This window comes from Neomonachus schauinslandi, chromosome 10, assembly GCF_002201575.2.
Source record: "Neomonachus schauinslandi chromosome 10, ASM220157v2, whole genome shotgun sequence".
Taxonomy (NCBI): Eukaryota; Metazoa; Chordata; class Mammalia; order Carnivora; family Phocidae; genus Neomonachus; species Neomonachus schauinslandi.
In genome coordinates, this window is record NC_058412.1 from 123,993,249 (window position 1) to 124,018,624 (window position 25,376).

General features: G+C 54.9%; 1 protein-coding gene across 1 annotated transcript in view; it reads right to left on the reverse strand.

Moving 5' to 3' along the window:
- CDH22 (cadherin 22) overlaps positions 1-25,376 on the reverse strand; it is a 66,358-nt gene that overhangs the window by 19,899 nt on the left and 21,083 nt on the right. The window contains exons 3-7 of the mRNA XM_021689171.1: positions 24,983-25,102; positions 16,777-16,944; positions 13,066-13,259; positions 10,293-10,546; positions 1,245-1,381 (exon numbers count right to left, since the gene is read on the reverse strand). Coding sequence (XP_021544846.1) covers positions 1,245-1,381; positions 10,293-10,546; positions 13,066-13,259; positions 16,777-16,944; positions 24,983-25,102 — 873 coding nt within the window. The remainder of the gene's footprint in view (positions 1-1,244; positions 1,382-10,292; positions 10,547-13,065; positions 13,260-16,776; positions 16,945-24,982; positions 25,103-25,376) is intronic.

Below are 25,376 nucleotides of genomic sequence, written 5' to 3' on the forward strand. Positions count from 1 at the left end.
GGGGGGGGGGGGGGGGGGGGGGGGGGGGGGGGGGGGGGGGGGGCTTGGAGACCAGGTCCAGGCAGCATTGCTCTGGTTTTGGAGGAGGCCTGCAGCTGCCACCTCCCCTCTCCTGGGCCTCTGCGAACCCCGTGGTCTCAGCTCCACACCTCCATGGCCTTACTTATCTGGACCCCATGCATAGAGCCTCCGCTCTTTCTCTTGCAGCTTACCCGTGCCTGCTGCACCAAACTGCCTGTGGTGCACGCGCGCACACACACACGCACGCGCACACGCGTGCACAGGCGCGCACTCTTCCAGAAAGCCAGGCCAAGCACCTTGAAGTAGTCCCGGACCCCCTCTCTATCTCTTATCTCCACATCAGTCATTCCATCAGAAAATCCCGGGGTGCCATTTTCAGCCTGTCCCCCAAAGCTGACCACATCTCACTTCCTCCATGGCTGTAACCCTGGGCCAGGACACGGTCTTGTCTTCCTGCCACTATCACATTTAACTTCCTCCTTCACCCCCCAAAGGATCTATTCTCATGCAGCAGCCAGAGGTATCCTGTCAGGTAATGTCCCTCCCCAGCTCAAATGGCGGCCCTGTCCTGTGATTCCCACCTTATTCAGAGTAAAGTCCAAAGAACTTACAACGGCTGATCACTCTGCCCCTCGCCAACCACACTGGTTTCCTTGCCATTCCTCCAATATGCTGGGCAAACTACCACCTCAGGGCCTTTGCATTGGCTGTTCCCTCTGCTTAGAACACTTTTCCCTCGGACATGGGCATGACTTCCTCACTTTCCTAAGGTCTCTGTTGAAATGGCTCCTTCTCAGAGAGGCCTTCTTCTAAGAGGAACAACACCCTCTTCTTCCCAATCCCCTTCCCCGGCTCTCTTCCTTCCCGGTTTCTCACTAGCACTTCACATCATCTGACATATGTACACCTGTTTGCTGACAATCTAGCGCTCCCCCACAAAGACAAGAGCTTTTCTGTCTTGTTCAAGGCTGTATCCTCAGTGTCTAAAACAGGGCTTTGTATGTAGTGGGTGCTCAATAAATGCTGAGGGAAGAAAGTCAGCTTCCAGACCAGCTCTCGCCTTTTGGCTTGGGATCCTTCCCAGGTCTTTGTTCCTCCGCGTCAGCTTTTGCCTCCCGCAAGCCGGCCATCTGTGCCCGGTTTCTTTCTCTTTGCCCCGCCTCAGCCCCGCCCATCACACGGCCTTCGCCCCGCCCCAGTATTCGCCCCGCCCCCCGGCTCACCCGCCTCCATGGCCAGCACGGTGATATTGTGCCAGCCCGCCGTCTCGCGGTCCAGCCCCTTGCCCGTCACGATGGCGCCCGTGTCCGCATCGATATCAAAGATCTGGTCTAAATCCGAGTCGCGGTCAATGGCATACCTGAGGGAGGCAGGGTGGGGCTGATTGAAGGTGCCCTGGCGCCAGGTGGAGCCCGTGCCCAAGTCCACCAGCCTTCCCCCACCCCCCAAAAGAGGCATCATCTGCCTGGGAGACACCAGGAGCAGAGAAACCCTTTCCAAGAGAGGAGGGGTGGGAAGGGATGTGGGTTTGCATCTCTGCTGCACCGGTACCCGCCGTGTGACCACGGGCCACCCTCAACCTTTCTGAGCCTCGGTTTCCTCTGCTGGGTAATGGGGCTAATAATTTGCACCCCACAGTTGTGAGGCTGGAAGTGGGCAAAGTCCCTGGCACTCACTGCATATTCGATTCTTATCTTTCCCTAAGAGCTGACCCTCAAATTGGGCTTGGGAAGGGGGCGGGGCTGGTGGGGGTGCTGGTGGGGGGAACAGAGGGGCAATGAATCATTCAGAGAATGGCGGGCAGGAATTACTCAGAGAACGGCTAACGGCGCGTCGAACGGAGGAGCAGGCAGAGGGTGGCACTGGCACCCGCGGGGCGCGGGATCCAGGGCTTGGACGTGTCCTGGGGGGCGGGGGGCGCGAGGGGAATTCTGAGCAGGAGAGAGGGGGTCGGCGTGGAGGCCCCGGCCCTGCCGCACGGCTGAGCGAGAGCGGTGGCGAGGGGTCCGGGGGGACGGCCGGCGGCCCCTCCCCGCCGGCGCAGCACGCGCGAGCTAATCTGCGGCTTTTCAGTTGCCGCGTGAAAAAGCCCTTTGTTCCGCCTTCTTCCCGGGCCTTTGTGCGGCGGCTCCAGGCCTGAAAGGCCCGTGTCCAACACATGTCTCGGGCGGCGGCCCAGAGAGGCCCCACCAGCTCCGGCCGCCGCTTCCCCGCGCTGATAACGCGGGCGGGGGCGCCGCCAGGCTGCGCGGCGCACAAAGGCCTCGAATGCCAAGCAAGAGCGCACGCATTGTGCGGCGAGGACAAAGAAGCTTGGCGGGGCGGAGCTCAGCCTGAGCCACCCGGGCCCTCCCACAGGGAGGAAAGGGATCCTTTCCCCATCTCCTAGAGGGGGAAACTGAGGCCCAGGGAGGCGAGGGCGCCAGAAACGCCCCCTGCTGGAGGCGCAAAGCCCTGAAGCGACCCTATAGTGGGGCTTAGCTGCATTACAACTTCCCCGGGCCTCATTCCTCATCTGTTGAATGGGAATAATGACACCCAGTGGCACTGCCCGCATCTGAGAGTAATCAGAGCTGCGGTTGAATCCTAGGCTACTTACTCCACCTGTGTGACCTTGGACAAGTCACTGGACCTCCCTGGCCTCCATTTGCTTATCTGGAAAAGGGGGTGATCTGTACTCCCTCACATTGGTGTGGGTTAGAGGAGCTAATTCATGAGTCTGGGCATAGGCATACGTGACATCCCTTATTCTTTTCATAGTTACTGGGGTGGAGGCAAAGATGGTGAAAGCTACGGCCAACTGTAAAAGGCTGTGTGTATGGGTATGGTGGGCATTACCACCAGTTTCCTGAGCTCCCATCAACTCTCCTCCCTGTCCCTAAGCTGCTAAGCCCACATCCCCCTTGCCCCTGACCAACCTGGGGCCTCCTGATCGGGGCAAAAGTGTATGGGGGGCTTCAGACCCAAGATGATACTTCCTTCCACTGGCACAGCACTTAGTAATTTGTAGCCTGCTTTTCCTTTAGCCATTCCTCCCTGCATTTCTTTATGCTTAGACATTAACTGAGTGCCTTCTCTGTTCTGCTCTGTGCTAGGTCCCGGGGATAAAAGGGCAAATGAGACAGATGAGGTCCCTGCCTGGCATCCTGTGAAGCTGATGGGATCTTCCCTGTTTTGCAGATGAAGACACTGAGGCTCAGAAAGGAAACTTGCCAAGCGTAGGACTGCCAAGTGTGGTTGAGCAGGTTGTATCCTGCACAAAGGTACCAACCAGGCTGAAGGGGTGAAATGGGGTTAAAGTCTAACCAGTGTTCAGCTTGCCATGTGTCCTAGCTGAGGGAGGATCTCCTCAAAAGGGATCTTTTTCTTATTTATGCAAAGATGCCCTGTGGGCTAGTGCTGACCCTGCTCAAAACTGCATAGGAACTGTCACAGAATTGGTATTTGTACCCAAATTTGGGACTCTCTACCCAGAGTTCTTTTTTAGCTCATTGAACCACCCAAAGCTGCAAAGCATGGAGCCTCAGATCCTCTTTGTCCCCAGCCTGGGCCTGTCAGATGTTTGGGTCCAAAGGAGGTAGAACCAGGCTCTGAGTGTCAGCTCGGCTGGAAGGAACCTCCCCGATTCTCCTGGGAGAATGGAGTCCAGGAGAGGGCCAGGGCCTGACACAGCCTGGGGCTCCTGAACACTGGGTCAGGCCTGGGCATGAGGCAGAGCTTGTGGGAGGATGCCTGCCATCTTCTTGCTTCTCCCGTTCCTGCTTAGAACTCCCTTGTCTTTTCTCTCCTCCCAGTTTTTCTCTTCTGTTCCCTCCTGGAGGGGAAGGTGGGGAGCTGAATCTAAGTGGAGGCAGCTGTTCCCAAGGCCATGGGGCGGGCCGCAGGGACCTGCCATTAACCAGCAAAAGACTTGGGGCTGCAGGTCAGTGTGGCTGGCTGAGCCCCGGTGGTTTTGTTGCAGCTCAGGAAGCCAGCCAGTGAGTGGGAGGGAGGGGTGGAGGGGCACGGTATGAAGCAAGGAGCGTGGCCTGGCAAACACGGGGGGCGGGAGAGGGGAGGCTTATGGACCTCACGTGTAGATGCATGAGTTGTGCGTCTGGTCGGTGTTGTGGGCGGAAAGTGTGTGTGTATGTGTGTATGTGTGACCTGAATATGTGAGTGGTGTGCATGTGTGTCTGTGTGTGTGGTCCTGCTTTGCTGTTGGAAAAGCTAAGGCTCAAGAGGCAGCTGCTTAGGCCTAGGTATGGATCCAAGTCCACAATGCCCCTGATAAGTCACTTCAATCTTTGAACTTTAATTTTGAGCAAAATGGAGATGATAATCCTACCTTGCAAGTTGCTGGGAGGATTAAATGCCTAGCTGGGGGATAAGGTGCCTAGCTGCGCTCCAGGAAAATTACTCCGTGAGAGAGAATGATTGTTATTCTAATTATTATTCAGAAACGTCTGGTAAGGGGGACAGGGGAGGCCCTCCAACCGGTGTGTGGTCTGTGTGCCCCCGGGGGTGGGAGGCCCCATGTGCTGACAGCGGACATTGCAGTATCTCCAGCAGGCTGAGAAGGGTGGGAGGCAGCTGTGGATCTAGAAGGTCCGGCTCCTCATTCAGTCAGCCAGGACCTGGACGGCAGGGAGAGGAACCGGAGCCTGTGCAGGTGGAGTGCAGACAGAGTGTGGGTAGCTGTCAGCTAGTGTGTGGTGTGTGTGTGTGCATGTCTGTGCATGCGTGCAAGGGAGGACCCGGAATGATGGTCAGGAGCGCGGATCTGGTGCCCATCTGCCTGTTTGAAACCTAGCTGTGTGGCCTTGGGTAAATCACTTGATCTCTCTGTTCTTGGGTATCCTCCTCTTAAAAATGGAGACAATAACAATGCTTACCTTACTGAGCAGCTCTGAGGGTTGGACAAGTAGCTACCCGTGGAACACTTCTAGCAGTGCTGGGCGCCTGCCGCATGACCTGTGGATTTGCTCTGACTTTTTTTGCCAGCAAGACTTCGTGCCAGGCCTGCAGAAGGCCTTTACGTGCATGAGCTCCTCCCATCTTCCCAGGCACTGTTATCACCCCCATTTCACAGATGAGGAGACTGGGCTAAGAGAAGCCAGGTGCCTTGCCCTGGGTCAAAAGGGCTGGTTAGTGGACACCCAGGTCTGTGCAGGGCCTCGTCTAAGGGCACCCTCCTGAGGGCCAGCCTGGCACACCTGCACTCGGACACACTCCAACTGCACAAAGTGCTGCTGTTGTCAAGGTTAGGGTGGGGGATGTGGGGAGGGTCCTGCTTCCTGGCCTGGCCGTGCACTATGTGGGTTTTGTCCGCATCAATATGTGCACACAGTGCACGCACAGGCATGAGAGATACGGAAGGCAACAGGCTCCTGCGTGTGCAGCCTTCCCAGGGCTCCCTTGTGGAGGCTCATGTACACATGCGCACAGCAGGCTGAATGATGCAGCCCCCACCTGAGCTACTAGACGAAGAGTCTCTTCAGATGCAGAAGGGGCTCCCCTCCCCCCCCCACCAGGGATTCCTCTCTGCTCACTCCACCCCATCTGCGATTCTTTCTACATACCTGCCCTCCCCCACACAAGCTTAAGACACACACTCAAAGCCCAAACATGATGCCTGGGAATTTGTACATGATTAGTACAAGTTGCAGATTGAAGGGTAGAAATGGGTGTACAGGCCACAAGGAAAATGTTTAATGTTCATTTCCTGAGGGCCTACTATGTGCCAAACAAGCCTCCCTCCAACCCTGGGAGCACCGAGCACAGAACCTAGTAGAATACAGTAGGCATTTAATACCTAATTTTTGAATAAATGAATGAGGCAGGTGCTATCATGATGCCCATTCTAGAGATGGGAAAACTGAGGCTTGCAGTAGGTCCAGTGATCTTCCCATGGTTCTACAACTGCGCTGAGATTCCAACCCAAGTCTTCTTTGATTCCAGAGCCCATGTACTTTCTGCTGCACCCCACTGTGGAGTGCTGGGAGGAAATGAGGTGTTTGCTCCCACTGGTCCAGTGTGGGCTTTGCTGGTTTTGATGTTCGAAGAAGACTCACCACGGGGTAGGGCTATGGTGGGCTGATCAAGGGCCTGACTATCTGCAAGGCTGCCTAACCCAGAGATGGGCCCATCTGAGCACTCTCTTCCCTCCCTCCAAAGCTTCCAAGGCTTCCCATTGCCTAAGCATGGAGTCCCGCTTCTCCACCTGACATTCAAGTCCTTCCCAGCCTGGCCCAAGTGCCCCTCTGTCCTCATCTCTGCCCACCTTGACATGAGCTCATCCAGCTGATCATCCTGCTGCTGAACTTAACCTCCTGAATCCATGACTCTATTCCTGCTTCCCGGCCCTTACCATCACTTCAACCTGGAGCATCCTCTCCCTGTTCCAACCTCACCTCCTCAGCCTTGCTTGGGGGCCATATGCAGAAGCCTGTGCTCATTCCCCTCGGTGGTGCATTGAGTCCTCGCCCCTCCTTGGAGTTCTGTAGTCCTCAAGCCCCGGCCTCAGCCCAAGACCACTCGACTTAGATCTGTCACTAGATGCCTTCACATGGGGGCCTAGCCTTCCTGTCAGCCTATGTCTGATTCATTTCTGTGCCTTATGCACAGGGGAGGACACCTAACCACAGAGAGAGTAAGAAGCTGGGGTAAAATAACAGGAGGCTGAACTCAGGAAGCAGACAATCATGGGTTAAATCATTCCTCCCCCCTTCAAGCTGAATGACACTGGCAGAGTCCTTCTCCTCTCTGACCTTCAGTTTCTTCATCTGTAAACTACGTATGATACCTCCTGAGGGGGAAATGCAACAAGATGAGGCACTTTCCACTCTCCCCAGTGCAGGAACTCAGAAAACCGCTCTGCATATCTGCATCTCTGTATTTCCCAGGTGCCTAGTGTGCCTAGATTTTACCTATAAAATCTCTGAGGATACCACTTAATGTCTTCATCTCCAGGAACACACCAAGCTGCCCCTGCCCCAGGACCTTTGCACTTGCTGTTCCCGCTACCCGGAATGCTCTTCCTCACATCTTTGCAGGTTGGCTCTCACTTTATCATTCTGATCTCAGCTCATCTGTCAACTCCTGGACTACTGGATCCATAGTAGCCCCTGTTGCCCCAATCCTTATCCTATTACCCTGTTTAACTCCTTCATAGCTCTTATCAGCACGATGACTGTCTCTCCCCAGGAGAAGGCAAACTCTCTGTGGGCAGGGATGAGGTCTTATTACCACTGTTTCCCCCTTGACTCAATGTGTAGGCGCTGACTGAGTCCACGACCCTGCAAACCCAGGAGCTGAGGATGCAAGCTGGGCTCTGGGCAGCACATGTGCCCCATGAGGAGCCCTTCTGTCTCTCAGTGGCCCCTCACTGGCCTCCTATTTCCGCGTCTGTCCCCTGCAGAGAGGGCGCTCATCCTCAGCTCTGCCCTTGGCTGAGTCATCTTCCTGTCCCCAGGCCTGGCTCCCGGAGGATGAGGAGGAGTTGGGTAAATGTTTGTGGTGTTAAATTGGACCTGTCGCAAGCTCCTCATGGCCTCCACATCTGAGGAGCCCCAGGGAAGGGGCCAGCAAAGAGAGATGAAAGAAGGTGAGAAGCTGGTTTCAAAGTTGGCCCTTTCAGTGTAGATAAAAGCCGGAGGGAAGGGAAGCCAACAGAGGGAGCAGAGAGAAGACTGAGAGGGGGTGTGAGCGCGACAGTGCAGGGGAGGGGAGCAGGCAGGCAGGAGCACTAACCTGGGAGGCGAGGACTCAGCTCCTACTCTTGGCTCTCAACTCCCCAGGAGAGCCCAGGGACACCTCCTCCCCTCCCTGGGCCTTGGTTTCCTCACACACATGGGTGATAATCCCTTCCTGGAGAGAGAGAGGTCTGTGGCCCAGCCAGAGGCTAGGGGGCTGCTGACAGACTGTCCCGACAGCCTGAGTGGAAGGGCGGCAGAGGAGCTCAGAGGCAGTGGGACGGTTTGGACAGTGAGGAGGGCAGAGGCAACCCTGGGCCCTCTGGCTCTCTGGCCTGAGTCTGAGCTCCTCAGCTTGCCCTGAGGCCTGCCAGACTTCACTTTTGCTGCCTCATCTCCCTCAGTCCACTGTAGCCATCACGGTCTGCTCTTCTCCAGGCACAGCTACCTCGGCCTCCATATGCCTGCACAAGCTGTTCCTCTGCCTGGAATGCCCTTCACCTCGTATGTACACCTGACCATAGCCAGGTACCAGCTCAGTTCATTTCCTGCCTCCTCCAGGAAGTCTTTTAAGACCCCTGAGGGTATTTCCCAGTCTGAGAGCCTGTAGGCAGTTAGGCAGGGAGGCATCTCTCTGTCGTCACCCAGGGCTGCCATGTAAGATTGCACATGCTGTGCACTGTACAACTCAGAGAACCATTCACATAGATGATGAGGGGAACGTTACCCATCTGGAACCATGTAATGCATAGATCCTCAAATTAACTTCCCTTTTCCCTCTCTTCAGTGCTCAGCACAGAGCCTGGCACCATAGTTGGTTCTGGGATTACTTACTGATTATGTCCAGCGGTTTCAGGGAGGAAGAGGGAGCTCAGGAATCTCCTTCCCGTCTGTCCAACAGTGGCCCTTCCCCCCATCCCTGACCTCCTCTGGATCATTTCTGCTACACCCTTTCTTCCCGTCTCTTCCACCTGACCTTCTTCCAATTTGGGCCACAGTCAGGGACTTCTCAAACCCTTCCAGAAACATCAACAGAGCTGCAGCATCCCTGCCCCTCCACCCACCTGTCTCCCCGCCCCCCCGTTAACCCCTCTCTCTCCCTGTGTCTGTTTCTCTTTCTTTCCCTTTCTGGCTTTCTCAGCAGATCTCCTCTGTTTCTACATGGTCAGGTAGGTCCCCTGCCTCTTTTAGTTCCTCTCATGGTCTTTCCACTGGCTCCCCCCTCTCTCCGACCTCCTCCTCTCACTGTGGGGCTCTCCCCAGGCCCCTGAGCCTCTCTCTCTTTTCTCAGTTTTTCTCTGCTTTTATGTTTCATTCACTCATCAGGGCAGTCAGCGAGTGTCCACCGAGTGTAGGGCATCAGGTAAAGTGGTGAGCACACAGAACTCCCTGCTCTCATGGGGCTTATCTGGTAGTGGCAGAGACACACAACGGAGTTAGAAAACTAGGTAGCGTGTTCAATGGTGAAGGCTACTGAGGACAGGGTGACATGAGGAAAGGGGATGTGAAGTGTTGGGGCTGGGGGTTGGGGTGGGGATGAAATTTTAGAAAGAGTGGTCAGGGAAGGCATCACTGAGAGGGTGACTCTTGAGCAAAGGCCTGGAGGAAGCCAGCGGACCAATCGTGGGGATATTAAGGGGGGTAACATTCTAGGCAGAGGAATCAGCAGTTGCAAAGGCCCTGAGGTGGAGTGAGCTTGGTGTATCTGTGGAGCAGTGAGGAGGCGAGTGTGGCTGAGCCCCCTGAACTAGGAAGGAGGACCTCGGGAGGAATGGTCTGAGAGGCTACAGTGAGGCCAGATCTCATGGGTCTGGGGGGCACTGTGAGAGCTTGGTCTTTTGTTCTGAGCCAGATGGGTGCCTTTGGGGGTCTCTGAGCAGAGGAGGGCCAAGCTCTGATTTCCGTTTGGACAGGATCAGTCTGGCCCCAGGCCAGTTCTAGATTAAAGGGGGGGGGGGGGGAAAAGGGGGGACCAGGGGGGGGGGGGGGAGGAGTGCCGGAATCCGGATGCGGGTCGGGGTAAGAGAAAATGGTGGCCTGGACCAGGGGGTAGCAGGTGGGTAGCAGCGCAGGTGGAGAAGGTGGTGGGATTCCGGATTTGTTGATGGACTGGAGGGAGGTGGGAGACAGAGACAGGAGGCAGGGTGTCTCCAACATTTTTGATCTCAACAACTGGAAGGTTGGGGTCGTTTTTGGTGGAGGGACCTGGAGCTCAGTTCCAAACGTGGTGAGTTCTGGGTGCCTAGGGGAGCCAAGGGGAGCTGCTGAGACGGCAGGGTGGGCAAGAGAGTGGACTCGGGGGTCATAGGCATGTGGATGGACAGGCCGAGGGCACCGAGGGAGCCACCGCGGACAGAGAGGACCGGGGCCGAGCCCTGTTCACTCTGCGGTGTCTGTCAAACCTGGGTCTCCCTCCTTATCCTGAGTCCCCTGACTCTCTGTGACCACTCTCACATCTGTTTCCTTTGTCTCTGAGCGGCATCTCTGTGTCCATCCCCACCTTCCTCGCCCCCCGCCCCTCCCCCTCTGCCCGCGGTCTGTCCGCGGGGCGGTGGCGGGAGAGCAGGCAGCAGGCGTGGCGCCGGGCGGGGGTCTCACCGGACGGGCCGGTTGGCGGCGTCGGGGTCCCGCGCCGTCACCACGCCGACCAGGGAGCCCACCTGCGCGTCCTCCTGCACCTCCAGGAGGCCGGAGGGCGGCCGGAACTCGGGGGGCTCGTCCACGTCGGTCACGGCCACGCGCACGATCGCCTGGTCGCGGAACGTGCCCAGGTCAGCGAAGCGGGGGTCCACGAACTTGTTGAGGGCCTCCAGGACCACGGTGTGCACGGGCTGGGACTCGAAGTCCAGGCGCTGCGGGGAGGGAGCAGAGGGCGGGTGAGTGGGCCGGGTGGGCTCCGCGCCGAAAGAAGCCATCGGGGAGGTGGGCCCAGAGAGGGCCTAGCCAGCCCAGGGTCACGATGACTCTGCAGGGGCGCGGGGAGTAGTGGCCTGCACCAGGGAACTGGCTGTTGGGAGACCCCCGACCAACCCTCCCTGGTTGCAGGTGGACGAATCGAGACTGCGGGGGACAGTCTTGCCAAGGGACACAGCCCATCAGGGCTAAAGGACGCTGACATCTGACTTCCCAAACCCCCCCACCCCCACCCCAGGCACAGTATGTCCGACCATTTCATGCATTTATTAATTCACGGAGCACTTACGGTGTACCAGCGCATTACCCATCTAATTTTACGACATCCGTAAGAGGGCTGTATTGTGATTATCTCCTTTTACACGAGAGGAAATCGAGGCCCAAGGTCACTTAGCAGTTAGGCACTGGCAGAGGCAGGATTCAGACCCAGGCAGTGCTGCTCCCAAGTCCTGGCCCTTAACGCCACGCCAGGAAAGCGCACTGGATCTGCTGCTGACTGGCTGTGTGTCTGTGGGCAATCTATTTAGCCTCTCTGAGCCTCTCTGAGCCTCAGTTGTGAGGGTCTCCTTAAGACATTTCCCAGGTCCCTAGCCGGCAGCAACTAATATGAGTTGAGCCTGATAAGCCAGGCTGCCTTAAAGCTTTCCTTGGAAATCTGGCTAAACCCATGCTGAGACTTGCTTCTCATCAGGGAGTGCTAATGGGTGACCTTCTGATGAATGAGCTCCATGGCTATGTGTTGGCTCCGGCCTTCTAAAGAAAACGCCTTATAGCAAAAGGGAAATAGCAGTGGTGGGGTTTGGGCGCCTCCAACATGTGGGGGGAGCTATCTGGGTGGCAAGGGACCTTCCTAAAGACCTGCCCTGTGCGTAGAGACCCCCTTTTCTCTCAGAATCTCCCGCCCCCACCTTCTCCAGCAGTAAACACGGCCACCTCCTTCCTCTGTCCTGTTGCCTGGGAAATCAGGATGCAGGGAGGCAGGCCGGAGCCGGGCCTGTGAGTGAGCGATGGGCTCTGGAGCCAGGTCATCAATCAGGCGTGGGCTCTGCGCCCCGAGATGCCTCAGGCGCCACTGCTGGGGCAGGTGGGAGGAGCCTGAGATGGGGGAGGGGGTTAGGGGCAGCCTGGGGGTAAGAGCAAATGCAGAGGCTGGACTTAGGGCCTGACTGCTGCTCTGTGATGCTGGACCCCATCTGTGAAATGGGCTCATCTTCCAGAGGACAAATGGAACTCTGAAGACTGAAAGCCATATAATGCTTAAAAGGGTGGATTCTGGAGCCAGACTGCCTGGGCTCATAGCCCTAGTCTGCTCTGCAAGATGCATGACCTTGGATGCGAATTGTTGAATTGCCACGGCCTCAGTTTCTCTTCTATAAAATGGGCAATAATAGTACCTCAGAGGGTTGACCTCGTAGGGATTGATTAATACATGAAAAGCTGTTGAAGGGTGCCTGGCACATAGTATACATTTATTATAAGTAATAGCTACTCTATTTTAATCTTCTGGGCAGTAGCTGAAAAAACTGGGAGTCTTCTCTCTTTTCAAAGCCTCCAGGCCACATAGAGAGCTGGTCATATGTGCTTATTGAGTGAATGAAGGGCTGTAGGGTGCAAATGTTTCTGCGTGTCCCAGAAGGCAAGGCCCAGGCTGATGGGAGCAGATTTAGGAGACAGATTCTGGCCGAATGGAAGGAGAAATAGCTGGACAATGGCAGGAAGTGAGCTTCCCAACCTGGAGGCGTACAAAGGCCTACCATCATTCGCAGGCCAGTGCAGGGGATTGACCTCTTGTGGGAGAGCAGGGCTGGGGCGATGGTCTCAAAGGCCTGAGTAGCCCTGAGTTGCCACGCCCACGACCAAGTTCTAGAAGATGGATTTGTGCTTTTCATTTGACCTCCATCCCCTTCCCCTAGGGACCCCTGAATTTGTTCTTTTAGCTTCTGGTTCCTGGGCTAGTCAGTAGGGGAGGAGGGCTGTTAGACTCAAGAAGGAAAGAGCTTGGAGTCACCAGACCTGGGTTCAAATCCTGACTCTGCCCCTTACAGGTGTGATCTTGGGTGAGCCCTTTTCTTTTTCTATGCCTCTGTTTTCTCACTTGTAAAAATGGGCTTAACAATGGATGTCTCTTCAGAGAGAAGCATGAGGACTAAAAGAAATGATGAGCGTGAAGGGCATGGACTCGAAGGAGCACAGCACAGTGATTCTGAGCGTGGATCCAAATCTGGTTTGAATCCGGGCTCTCACAACTAGCTGTGCAGCTTATCTTCTTTGTGCCTCATTTTCTCATTTGTAAAATGGGACTGATACCATTGCTGTTTCCTCCAGGTGGGTCCTGGGTCCCCAGAGAGACCCAATCCCTGGAGTGGAGTGGGGTGGGGCCACATGGCTGCTCTGAGGCCACCCCCCCATCCCGCCACCCTGGGTCTGCCACCCCCCCACCCCCCACCCCAAGCAGCACCTTCTGCACTACAATGATGGCCTCCTGAGTGTCGCTGTCCGTGGTGACCTTGAACACATGGCCGCCGCTGCCACTCTCCTCCTTGAGGTGGTAAGTCATATCTGTGTTCTCGCCCACGTCTGAGTCCTCAGCCTTCACCCGTCCCACAGCCGTGCCGATGGGGGCCGACTCCTGAATGCTGAACTGGTACATTTCTGTAGGGGATACAGCTGTGAACAGAGATGGGGGGCAGCCCCTACCCCAACTCCCACCAGCTTCAGGGGAGAGGAGAAGGGGGCCCAGATGGGCTCCCGGGAGGGCAATGTCTGCAAGGGGCTCCCAAGCGGGCAGTGCAAAGAGGAGGGTCCTAATTCTGACCCTGGGTTGATTTGCTGACTGATAGGAAAAGTGCCTGCAGTGTTTGGGGCTTCAGTTTCTCCGTCTGCCCATGAGGGGTGCAGAGGATCCCAGTGATCAAGGCTCAGGCTCTGGAGTCAGTCCTGGCTGTGTAATCCTGATTCTTGGTTTCCTCATCTGTAGAATGGAAATAGTGCCTTCCTACCGGCACCGTCACAGTCCCTGTTAACTTAGATGAGGAGGCATGGAAAGCACTTAGTACAGTGCCTAGCTCATGGTAGCTACTCAATAAATGGAACAAATTATGGTAAAAGAGCGGGGCTTCATGCCGATTTCCTGTTGCTGTTGATGTTAATGACATTTATTCCTTCATTTCCACGTATTTATTAAGCACCTATGATGTCCCAGATGCAGTTCGGGGACTGGGGTTATAGCAATAAGCAGAAAAGACCCAAATCCCAGTTCTCACAGTGCTTTCCTCTTAACAGGCAGAGAAAGACACAAACAATCACATCAGTAAAACATGTGGTATATCAAATGGTGATAAGTGCTTTGGAGAAAAAGTAAGGGAAGGGGCACAGGGAATGCCGATGAGGGTGTGTGTGGAGTTTTAAATAGGGTAATCAAGAAAGGCCTCACTAGGAAGATGACATTTCTGCAAAAGTCTGAGGGAGGTGAGGGAGTAAGCCAAGCAGATTTGTGGGAAAGAGCATTCCAGACAGGGGGAACAGCAGGTGCAAAGGCCCTGACGTGGGTGCCATGCCCAGTATGTTTGAAGAATGGCAAGATGGCCTTTGTGGCTAGAGGGGAGAAGCAGAGCAGAAATGTGAGGGAATGAGGTCAGATGGGACACAAACGGTACCCTGCTCTCCTCCCAGAGTTGAGGTCAAGATGAGGGTGATTTGCAGGTGAGGAGCCAGTGCAGGTGAAGTAGGGCCTGTGGAGCTGAGAATGTGCCTCTTGGAGTCCCCAAGGTCTGGATACTCCTCGTGTGGAGCGGTGGCCTCTGAATCATTCTCACATGGCAGCCAGAGGGGCTGTTTCTAAAACATGCTGGCTGTGCCACCCCCCCGCTGGAATCCCTTCCATAGCTCCCGGCTGCCCTGTGATGGAGCCCTACAGCCCTTTGGCCTGCCCTACAGGATGCTCACTGCCTGGCCCCTGCCGACTTCCGCAGCCTCAGCCTCCCTCTCTCTGACCCCAGCTTCAGCCTGCCTGAGGTTCTTATAATTCTTCATCTCTAGGCATCCCCTCTCTTTATTCTCCTTTCTGCTGTGCCCTCCCCAATTCCTACAGTCTCACAGAATGTTCCCTCCTCCAGAGAGCCTTTTCAGACTGACCTCCAGGCTCTTCTGGTCTTGTGCCCCGGGGCCACCAAGATTATCCCATTCTAAGGTTTCCTGCCTTTCCCTATCAGTTTCTGCTTCTTCTCTCCCTGCTCTCTCCTCTGTCCAGAGTGTGAGCTCCTGGAAGGCAGGAACCACATCTCTTATTCATCAGGCATTCTTCGAGCCTGGCAGAACACCAGACTGTCGCATAAATGAAATGCGTGAGTGACTAGAGAGTGAATGAATGAAAAGGAGCATGGTTCTACACTCGTTGGGTTAACACAAATTAAAGAGTCTGACAACAGCAAGTGGTGGGGAGGATGGGCTACAATGGACACATGCATTTTTTTCATGGGGGGAACAGTTTGGCTTTGTTTAGTAAAGCTGAAGATAAGTATATCCCATGAGCCAGCTATTCTGTTCCAGTGTGTATATACACCAGAGAAATGCATGCAAACCGGCACTTGGAGATGTTCCACAAGGTGCAACAATGTTCAGAGCAGTATACTTCATCATAGCCTCAAACTGGAAACAAACCAAACGTCCATCAACATAGAATAGATAAACGATGGGACACTGTGCAGCAACGAAAATGAATACATGTGATTTCATAAACATAATTTTAAGAGAGGAAAAAAAGCAAGACGCAAAGAGGTTATATGATATGATTCTGCTCATCTAAGGTTAAAAAACCAGGTGAAATTAAGCTATAGTGTTGGGTGATGTGTATGTAGGTAAACTGACTCTAAAGCAAGGAGGTAGCGATCACAATAGCGGATCATGGTTAACTCTGGAAGTGGGGGTGTGGGGGGCCGCTAAGTTCAGGAAAGGCACCTGGAGGCTTCTGGGGTCCAGGAGTGTGGTCTCTAGGACGATTTGCTTTATAATTAGTTGCCAAACTGGACATTTCTATTTTACACCTTTCCGTTTGTGTGCATATTTCACAATAAAGAAATGTTAAAAATAAAGAAGGGATGAATCAATGAATAAATAAACAAGAGTCTTCCTGGGGCCTGGGGTCCCTCTTCTCTGCTCTGCCCCACTGCTTCCCGCTCAGAACTGGCACAGAGCTTCGCACAACTGGGCAGAAGCCCGGGTGGCCCCCACCGCTCCACACGGTGCCTCAAAGCTCCCCCATCCACATCGGGGGGCGGGGGGGCCCCCGGCTACTGCGCCCTGCTCCCCGGCGATGCGAAGCCAGCTGGCAGCTCTGCCCACCCCGCTCGGAGTCCAGGCTGAGGTGCTAGGCCCCGATGATGGTGCGCTCTCAGCTAAGGGGTTGGATTCCCTTATCTCGCGGGGGTCAGTCCCCTGTGGCGGGCCTAATGTGAGAGCAGCAGACCTCAAGTAATGACTCCCCGATAGGGATCAGCCCGGCTCCCTGCAGCATTTAGTCTCTGCCAGCTTCGGCGGCTTCCCCGGCGCGGCTCTGGGCCCAAGGCTGGACAAGGGGCTGGCTGAGGGGGAGGTGGGGGACTTGGCCAGAGAACACCCCCACCCCCCGTCCCCTGTTGTGCCTGGAGAGGCAGAGAGTGGAAAGACCTAATTCAGAAGCGCAGCACCCTGCCCTCCAGGCTCATCGTGGGGACAGACCTGTCACTCCAGCCCCCCTCCCCGGCCCTTCCCTTTTCAAGCTTGGGTCAGTGGCAGATCACATGGATAAGCAGGAATGGGGTGTGTGCGGGGGCCAGTGAGGGGCTGGAGTAGGTGGACAGATGGGGGCTCCTCCGCGGCAGGAAGCAAGGTGAGGGGTAGGAAGGTAACCGTATTACTTGGCTTGTGGGCTATCAGACAACTTTGAGGACTTCCTCTGCAAGAAGCATGATTGGAGGGGCACTGGGGGGAGATGGATGCCTTGGATGGATAGACAGATTCAAGCTTCTCTTTTGGTGGAAGCCTAAAGGGAAGCATGAGCTCGGTGGGCGGCTGGAAGGATGAACGGACACCCACAATACCTGCCATGGAAGCCTGATGGGAGGGGTGCTGGGGGTCTACCAGGTGGATGCAGATGCATGTGGCCATCACCCTCTAGGAAGGCCTCACTTACTCTGCGGGAAACGGGGTGGGTTGTCATTGACATCGGTGACCACGATGGTGACGGTGGTGGAGCCGGAGAGGCCACCCAGCTGGCCTGCCATGTCTGTGGCCTGGATCACCACCTCGTAGCGCTCCTGGCTTTCGCGGTCAAGGTCGGGCACGGCCGTCCGGATCACGCCTGCGGGTGAGTGAGAGTGAGGCCAGGGATGCCCCCCCCCGAAGCTGCGAGCTTGATACAGAGACCCCTCCACAGGCAGAGGCGTGGCTCAGGCAAGTTCAGGAGGGGAACACGGAAGACACGGGTGTGGGGACCCGTGGGGGTGCAGGCTCAGCAGCCACCACGCATGCTCACGCACACTCACCCACGTGTTCACGGATAATGCACACTCACACCTGCTCAGATCCGCTCTTTCATCCCTCTGTCAGTGGCCCTCAGCAGAGTCGGGCACGGAACAGCAGCTTACTGAGTGCAAACATGGTGAACCGGACTCACACCCACACTCACACACATTCACTTTGGAGTCACACTCATCTGTATACATACACTAAGTATGTCTCACACGCTTATGTGGTACATACATAAGAACACACATGAGCTCACACCCACACCCACATGTGTGCACACTCACAGTTACGAACGCACACTCTTATTTTCACACGCCCCTCTCCATGATGGAGTCGGCCCCCAGCCCCTGAAGTCCCCGTGCCCTGGCCCAGCCCTAGATTTTCTGTCCAGGCACCGGCTAATCACTGATCAGACAGCCCTTCAAGCTGTTGATGCAAGAGGGGCAGGGGCCGCAGGAACGGCGGTGACCACAGATTAATTCTGCCGAGCAGAAGACCGAGCTTCTTGTCTCCCTGCCAGTGGGAGACCAGGGTGGAGGGGAGAGTCGATGAGGCGTTCACAGCCTCCCCCGCCACTCGCTCCAACCTGCCGAGTACCAGGTGGTGACAGGTGGTGCCCGGGGCCTGCACGCCAGGTGGAGTCATGCACCAGTAGCCCCATGATGTGCCCCATAAAACCCAATCTCCGACTCCTGATGTCCCCAAACAGCCCCCAGACTCCAATAAAGGCGCTAGAACGAGGGGAGAGGCTGCAGTGTGTGCGTGTATGTGTGTATTTGTATGTGTAGCTGGGGGAGCCGGAGGTAGGGCATCTAGGAAGTGGCCCTGCTTTTGTGGGATCACATGGAGATATGGAAAATGTGTAGTCTATCTAATCAAGAGTCGTACAGACCCTCCATCGATGGCCTCCGAGACTCCTCCCTGGGCTCCCTGCTGACCCCTCCTTTACGGAGAGTGGTCTTCCCAAGGATGGAGGAGTCTTGGAAGCACATGAACTTAGGATAAATCCCAGATCTGCCATTTTTTTGACCATGTGATCTTGAGCAAATCCCTTCCTCTGAACCTCAGTTTCCTCATCTGGACAATGGGACAATTGCATACAGTGCAGGAATTATCAACCTTGGCACTATTGATGTTTGGGGCGGGATAACACTACCCACCAGCTGCCAGTAGCAGCGTGCTCCCCACCGACCCCAGTTCTGGTCAGAACTGGCCCTCCTTGACCTGCCCCAACACTGGGACTGTGAGCGGGGCGCCCTTCTGGCGATGAGGCTAGGGCCTAGGCCTCCACTGGTCTGTCAGCTGAGGCTTTGCAGCCCTGGAGAGGGAACAGAGAGCAAGGGAGACCTAAAGGGCTGGGACAGAGAGAAGGAGAAAGGTAAGTGGTCAAGCCAGAGGGAAATGCGCACTCGGGAGGGACAGTGAGACAGAGGAACAGAGCGCCGGAGACCTGGAGATAGATGAACAGGGAAAGAACAGAGGGGAGAAAGGAAGGCAGAGAATAAGAGAGACTGAGTGAACAGCCCTTCTCGAAGACAGCAGGGAGGCCCAGGGTCGGGAAGCGGGGAAGAAAGATGGTGGAGGGAGGACAGGCGAGGGCAGACAGACAGACTGATGGTGGAGTGGCCAACCAGGCCAGAGACAAAGGCTCCCTGAGTGAACCAGTCAGAAGGGCAGGGAGGGGAGCCGACCAGTGGAGCCCTTACCACGTGCTAAGCCGTGCGCATGTGCTTTGCATCCAGGACCTCGCGGAATGCAGAGGCAGTGCTGGGATTTGGGGCCACGGTGCATCTGTGAGCTTGTGCACCAAAAACTCATGCGTGGGGCTTGGAGCAGGGCTCTGGCTGAGGTCCACCCCTGCGGGTGAGGAGCCCTGCTCATGTGACTGCCTCCTTGCTGTCCTTGCCACTTCTAGCTCCAGAGGAAGTACGGATACTAACCTCTTTTCACTTGGCAACTGGTCATGAAGTCTTCTAGATGATCAGGTGCCATCTCTGGGAGACCAGGAGGTGGGTACCCAGAAGCCATGCTGCCTCTGGACCCGGCCCTGGGCTCACACCCAGTGACAGGCTGGGATGCCCGCTCCCAATAAAGCACACCTGCTGATAGGCACACTCTTGGGTCACCCCCTCGGACACCAACTCTGGCCTTAGCCCCACAACTTGCTTTGGCCAATGGGACATCAGCAAGTGGGACAAAAAGCAGAGGCTTGATAAGCCCTTGTGTGCTGGGGCCTGTCCTCTTGGAGCTCCGAGACCACCTTGCTTAGAAAAAGTCCCAGATGGAAGGCCACATGGAGGTAGGGGCCCAGGCACACCAGCGTCCTAGCCGATCTGCCGGTCGACTGTCGCCACACGAGTGACCCCGGTGAAAAGAACTGCGCAGCCAGCCCACAGGATTATGTCAATAAAAAACTGTTGCTGTTTTAAGTCACCGTGTTTGGGGGCAGTTTGTCACAAAGCAGTAGATATCTGATGGAGAGATCATGTTTTCCGGCCTGTTCCTCTCCTGGGCTCGCTCGTGCAGTCACATTTCACTAGAGGCTCAGCTGGCCAGAAGGCCCAGCAAGGCCTGGGGCATAGGTCTGGCAGGGGGTGGGGGGTTCCTGGCTGTCAGCTAGAGCATCTCCGGGCTTCAGCAGGCTGGGCTTATTTCCTTAGATGGGGGTCTTGGGAGAGAAGAGTGAAGGCGGCAAGGCCTCTTAAGGCCTAATCTGGGACTTGGCAGAACATCATTTCTGCTCCCAGATTCAAGACTCCACCTCTCTCTCTCTTTCTAAGTAGGCTCCATGCCCAACATTAGGCTTGAACCCATGACCTTGAGAGCAAGAGTCCCATGCCCTATCATCTCAGCCAGCCAGGCAACTCTCAAGACTTCACCTCTTGATAGGAGCAGTGGCAAAGTCACTTTACCTAGAGGGGTAGGAGGAATTGATGGCATATTCTGTTACCTGCTATGTTCTGCTCCCCACTCCACCTCCTGACGCTGGGAGGAGCACCCTGGGGGCTGGTGCCTTTCTCCCGGCTCTGGGGTAAAATTCCCCAAATCGGCCCATGCAGTTGTCCTTGAAACCTTCTGGCTCTGCAAATCACTTCATTCACTCATTTATTAGATGCTTACTGAGGACATACTATGTGTAGGGGTCACAGAGGCAGATACGAGGCCGTGCAGAAAGGAGGGACTTTGGGGTCAGACTGACTGGTTCAAGTCTTCTTTCCACCATTTATTTACATGCTGTCTGACCTTGGACAAGTTTTTTGAGTGCCTCTGAGCCTCAGTTTCCTATTCTATAAAATGGGGCTACCCAGTTGGAAGGCTTTTAAGAGAATTAAATGAGACAAAGTCTCCAGCGGCAGGTCGCACCTTCTGGGGATGCCATGATGATCCCTTCCTCCCCAAGTCCTGGATTGGGTACCCGATCAATATGTTCCATGAGGGCAGAGATTCCTACCGGCCTTGTTCATCATCTTACTTATAGGGTCTGGCACATTGGGGGTGTTCAATAAACACTTAGACTGTCTGACCTACTGCCACAGACCCTCTGTCTCCCCGTCTCATAGGCTGGGTGTCATTGTTTCTGGCTTCTCTGTTGGAACAAAAGCCCTGGGGGGCAGAAACCAGATCTAGTTTATCATCCTGACCCCAGGATCTGGCACTTAGAAGGTGCTCAGCAAAGGTTTGTTTCATTCATCCCAGGAAAACAGACATCTCTGGCCCTGTTGAGAATTTTCAGCAGATAACTTGGAGTCTCTGAGAGCGTCTTTCTAGTCCTGTGCGGGTGGCGGTGGGCGGGTGCTGAAAATTAGAACCTGGCCACAGCTCCCTGCAGCCTTGTCCTCACCCATCACCTCCAGTTCCAGGTGTTGTCCTCGCCACCCCCACCGTCCCCTCCAAATTCTGCAGAAGGGGCCCTGGAGCCCAAGCAATGCCTCATTAGCCCGCAAATGCCATCCCTGTTGCCCCTGTGGGGGGCTTGCTGGCAGGCCTGGCCTTTAAAACACACAAGTTAATTCGTCCTCTGGCACTCGGTCCCATGGAGCCCCGCCCCCTCCTCTCCCTCACACCTTCCTCTCAGGGCCCGTTCCGGCTCTGCTCCCTGCTATCTGCACAGCGAGAACAGACTGTACCTCACAGCAGCTGCTAAATATAGACCCGCATCAGCGGAATATTCCTGGCTGGGGAAATGGAGCTGGGGCTGGGAATGGCACCAGGGCGGCTCCTGCAGTGGGGCTGAAGGCAAGGGGAGGAAAAATCTGGTCCTTCCTGGGAGATGTCAGCAAAGAGCCTCTCAGACTGAGAAAGTGGAGGACCCTAGAACAAGGACCTCATTTGCGCTGCTTCACCTGCCTTGCCTGGTGCCACGCGCTGGCCTCTTGGGAAGCGTTCCTGCCCTCCCGGGCTCTCCACGGCCTCCCGCTTGCCGCTCTCTTCCCGACTCCCTGCAGTGGGGGATGCTCTTTCTGAGAATCTGGCCGTCCTCCTCACTCTCTTGGAGTTTGGCTCACCCCTGCCATCTCCCAGACTCAGTCCTGGCCCCTCCCTTATTTTGGTCGCTTCCTCCCTTTCTGGAGGGAGATCAACTCAAAGGGCCCTCTCCTCCAGCTGAACGAATGAAGGCTTCAGTAGCAATAGCGGCCCCTTGGCTTGCCAGGAGGTACCAGGGATTATGCCGAGCACTTCATACCTTTGCTGTTCCCTTGGCCTGCACACTCCTTCCTAGATACCGAGGGGCTCATACCCTCCCTTCATTCATGTCTCTGCCCAAGGTCACTTCCCCAGAAAGGCCCATCCTGATTTCGTCATCGAAGTCTATCCCCTTACCCTGCTTTCTGTGTCTTCCTAGCACTCGTTGCTACTTGACGTTATGCTATGCACGGATAGGCTTATTTTCTGTATTCCCTACTTGAATTAAAGCTCCGTGAGGGTAGGGTCTTGGATTTGCCTCCTGCCATATGCTTAGAGCCTAGAACACAGCCAGGCACACAGCAGGCCACTCGCTAAAGAGTTGTTGAATGAAGGAAGGAACTCTCCCGTTGGATCCTCACAAGAGTCACGTGAGATGGGAATTATTATTCTTCTTGTGCACATGGGAAACCAAAGCTTAGAGAGCCCCAGCTACTTAGAGAGCTCTGGGCCTGTATTTCAGATGGCCTGCTAGATGTTCTAGATGTTTCTTTCCTCTTCCTCTCTCCTCTTAAACCCACCGTGGTTAAAATGGAATGAATTAGCTCTGCACCTGATCACAGGGCATATTCACTAATTTTTCTGCTCCTAGTTTTCTTAATCGACATTCCTCCCTCTGTTTCCATAGATGGTGCCCCTTCCCATCCCAGGGCCCAAAGCTGGGAACCCCCAGATTCTTCCCTCAATCTAGTTCTCTACATTCACCCAGGTCCCCAAGGTTTGCCCTTGGCAGGATCTCACTGTCATCCCTCATTCTCCCTTCTCAGCATCTCAACTAACCCTTGCCACCAATCCTGTGTCATCTCTGGCTCCCTAGCTAGATGGAACAGGTTCAGGAGTCTGGGTGGGGGCTGGGGAAAGGCGCAGGCCTTGGTGTTTGTCCTTTGGGGCTCTGTGATGGGGACCCCAGGCTACTGAGTCTCCCTGAATTCAATGCCTGCCTCTGAGCCATGCTATAGAGAGCAGCCCGAGGGATCTTGTTAAGATGAAAACCTGAGCATGTCACTTCCCTGCCTAAAAGTCATCAATGAACCCCGAGTGTTGGTGAGGAGGGGGGGAAGCAGGCACCTTCTTGGGTGGCTCTCGGGAGTGTAATCTGGTACATTTCGGCATTATCTATCCAGATTCCAAATGCATGTGCTCTTTGACCCAGCTTTTCTACTTCCCGAAAATTATCCTGCAGATATACTCACACAAGCACAAAATGATATATGTATGAGGTTATTCACTGTAGCATTGTTCGTTGTAGCAAAAGATTGGAAACAGCGTAAGTGTCCATCAATAGGGGACTGGTGAAATAAATTTTAGTGTATCCACAACAGCTGTTAAATAAAAGAATGAGGAAGCTCTTTATGTACTGATATAGAATAATCTTCAAGATGTATTGTTAAGTGAAAAGGGCAAGCAGTGTATATAGCGTGTGTTTATAGCTACCATTTGTGTAAAAAAATAAAACAAATACATGTACCTATTTTCTTGTACATGCATAGAATAGCTCTGGAAAGATACCAAAAAAAATTACATTGGTTGCCTTGGGGACCCAGACTGGGTAACTGGGGGACTGGAAGGGGTAAAGAATTTCCACTAAATATTTGTTTGGATAAATTTTGAACCTTGAAATGTGTTATTTATTTTAAAAAACTTAATATTTTTCAAGTAAATGAGTGAGTCTAAGATCTCATAGGAGATACACACCAAGTGGCTACCTTTGGGGCTGCAATTAGGGGATGAGAGTGGGAAGCATGTATCTATCTTTCTTTCTTTCTTTTTCTTCCTTCCTTCCTTCCTTCCTTCCTTCCTTCCTTCCTTCCTTCCTTCCTTCCTTCCTTTCTTTAACATTTCTTCAATGTTTGAATGTTTCCTAAAATGTGTTACTTTTGCAAGGAGAAAAAAATGACAAAGATATTATGTGTAAGATAATACAATTACAACTGAGCTCATAACCTGGAATCCTCAATCCCCCACCCCAACAAATCAAACACAAAAACAAAACCCCAAAACCCAGATCCATCACACACACACACACACACACACACACAATTACCCTTAGAATAACCCTTAGAATTACCCTTAGAATAAAATCCCCCCCATTACCCTTAGAATAAAATCCAAGGTCTTAAACCTCGCTTCTACTGTGCCCAGTTGGGCCCCTGCCAACCAGCCCGAATCCCCAGCCTGCCTGCTTCCCCAGTCCTGAGTTGCTTACAATTCCCCTCATGCCTCAGGCTGTTCTTTCCCTCCTGGTTTCGCCTGCACCATGCCCTCTGCCTGGAATGCCCGTCTCTGAATCCTAGTCTGGCCAACACCTTCTTATCCTTTGGAGATCAACTTCTTCCACCTCCCAGAACCTTGCATCCTGATTGCCCATGCATATGCCTGTCGCCCTGGCCCCCACCTGGGCTGTGAGCCCCATGATGGCATCTGATAAACATTCTGTGGTGTGAGGTCTCCCTGGAGCCCTCACTCCTGCCCTGCCCCTCCCATCACAGGGACGGGGAGAACACCGCCCTTGGCAGCAGCAGCCACGCCCAGCTGTGCAACCTCAGTGAGGCACTTCACTCCTCCGAGCCTCAGTCTCCTGCTCTGCCCTCCCTGCCACTCTGGCAGGGCCCCTCAGAGACATAATCAGGTTCTAACCTCAGAGAAAATGAATTGGGGACTGTGTCTGGTGGTGTTGGGGGAGGGAAAAGAAGTCAAGAAGCCATTCTTCCCTATTGGTCTCCGTCCCTGTCTTTCCATCAGATCCTTAACAACTGCCCCTTGAACAGAGCTTTCACAACTGCTGCAAAGGTGCCCTTCACCAACTGACCCCTAAGGGCTGCAGACACGCTTGCTTCAGTTAAGCTCCAAGGACAAGAGGGCCGCTTAGTTGGGACCTCCAAAGTTCCTTCAGGGAACTTTGCAAAAAAAAAGCATCCTGCTTTTTTTTTCCCTGCCAGTATTGCAGGGACTCCCACCCCTGCGCCATACTTTTCTGTTCCTCAGCCCTTCCCTCTTTCTGCCTGGCCGCCCCTTCCTCTCTGCAACCCTGGAACAAGCTAGACACCTCCTGGTCCTGTCCTACCCTCAGCGCTGTCCTGTTAGAAGCCTGCTAGCGGACCTCCCCCCACCCTCTGGCCCCACCCCTCCGTCCCCCCACCTCGGTCCTGCCCCGGCCCCGCCCCCTCTGGCCTGGCCCCGGCCCTCACCAGTCTTGGGGTCCACGGTGAAGTGATGCTCGCCATCCAGCACGCTGTACACCAGCCGAGCGCTGCTGCCGTACGTGGGGTCATCCGCATCCGAGGCCATCACCTGCATCACCGACGTGCCTGGGCCCGGGGGACCAAGCAAGACGGGGGTCACCTGGGACCGCCGCGCTTGTCCTCCCCACCCCAGGGAAGCTGGGGGAGGAGATCCAAGCTAGAGGTCATGGAAGTTAGTCCCCTCACAGTCCCCATCCCCACACTGACTCCCAACCCGCTTCCCGATCTGGGGCCTTCCCGTAGCGCAAGCGTGACCATGGAGTCAGATCTGGGTTCAAATCTCCCTTTGGTGGCTCCCAGCTGTAGGACTCTGGCCAGGGAAGGCAGCCTCTCTGAATCT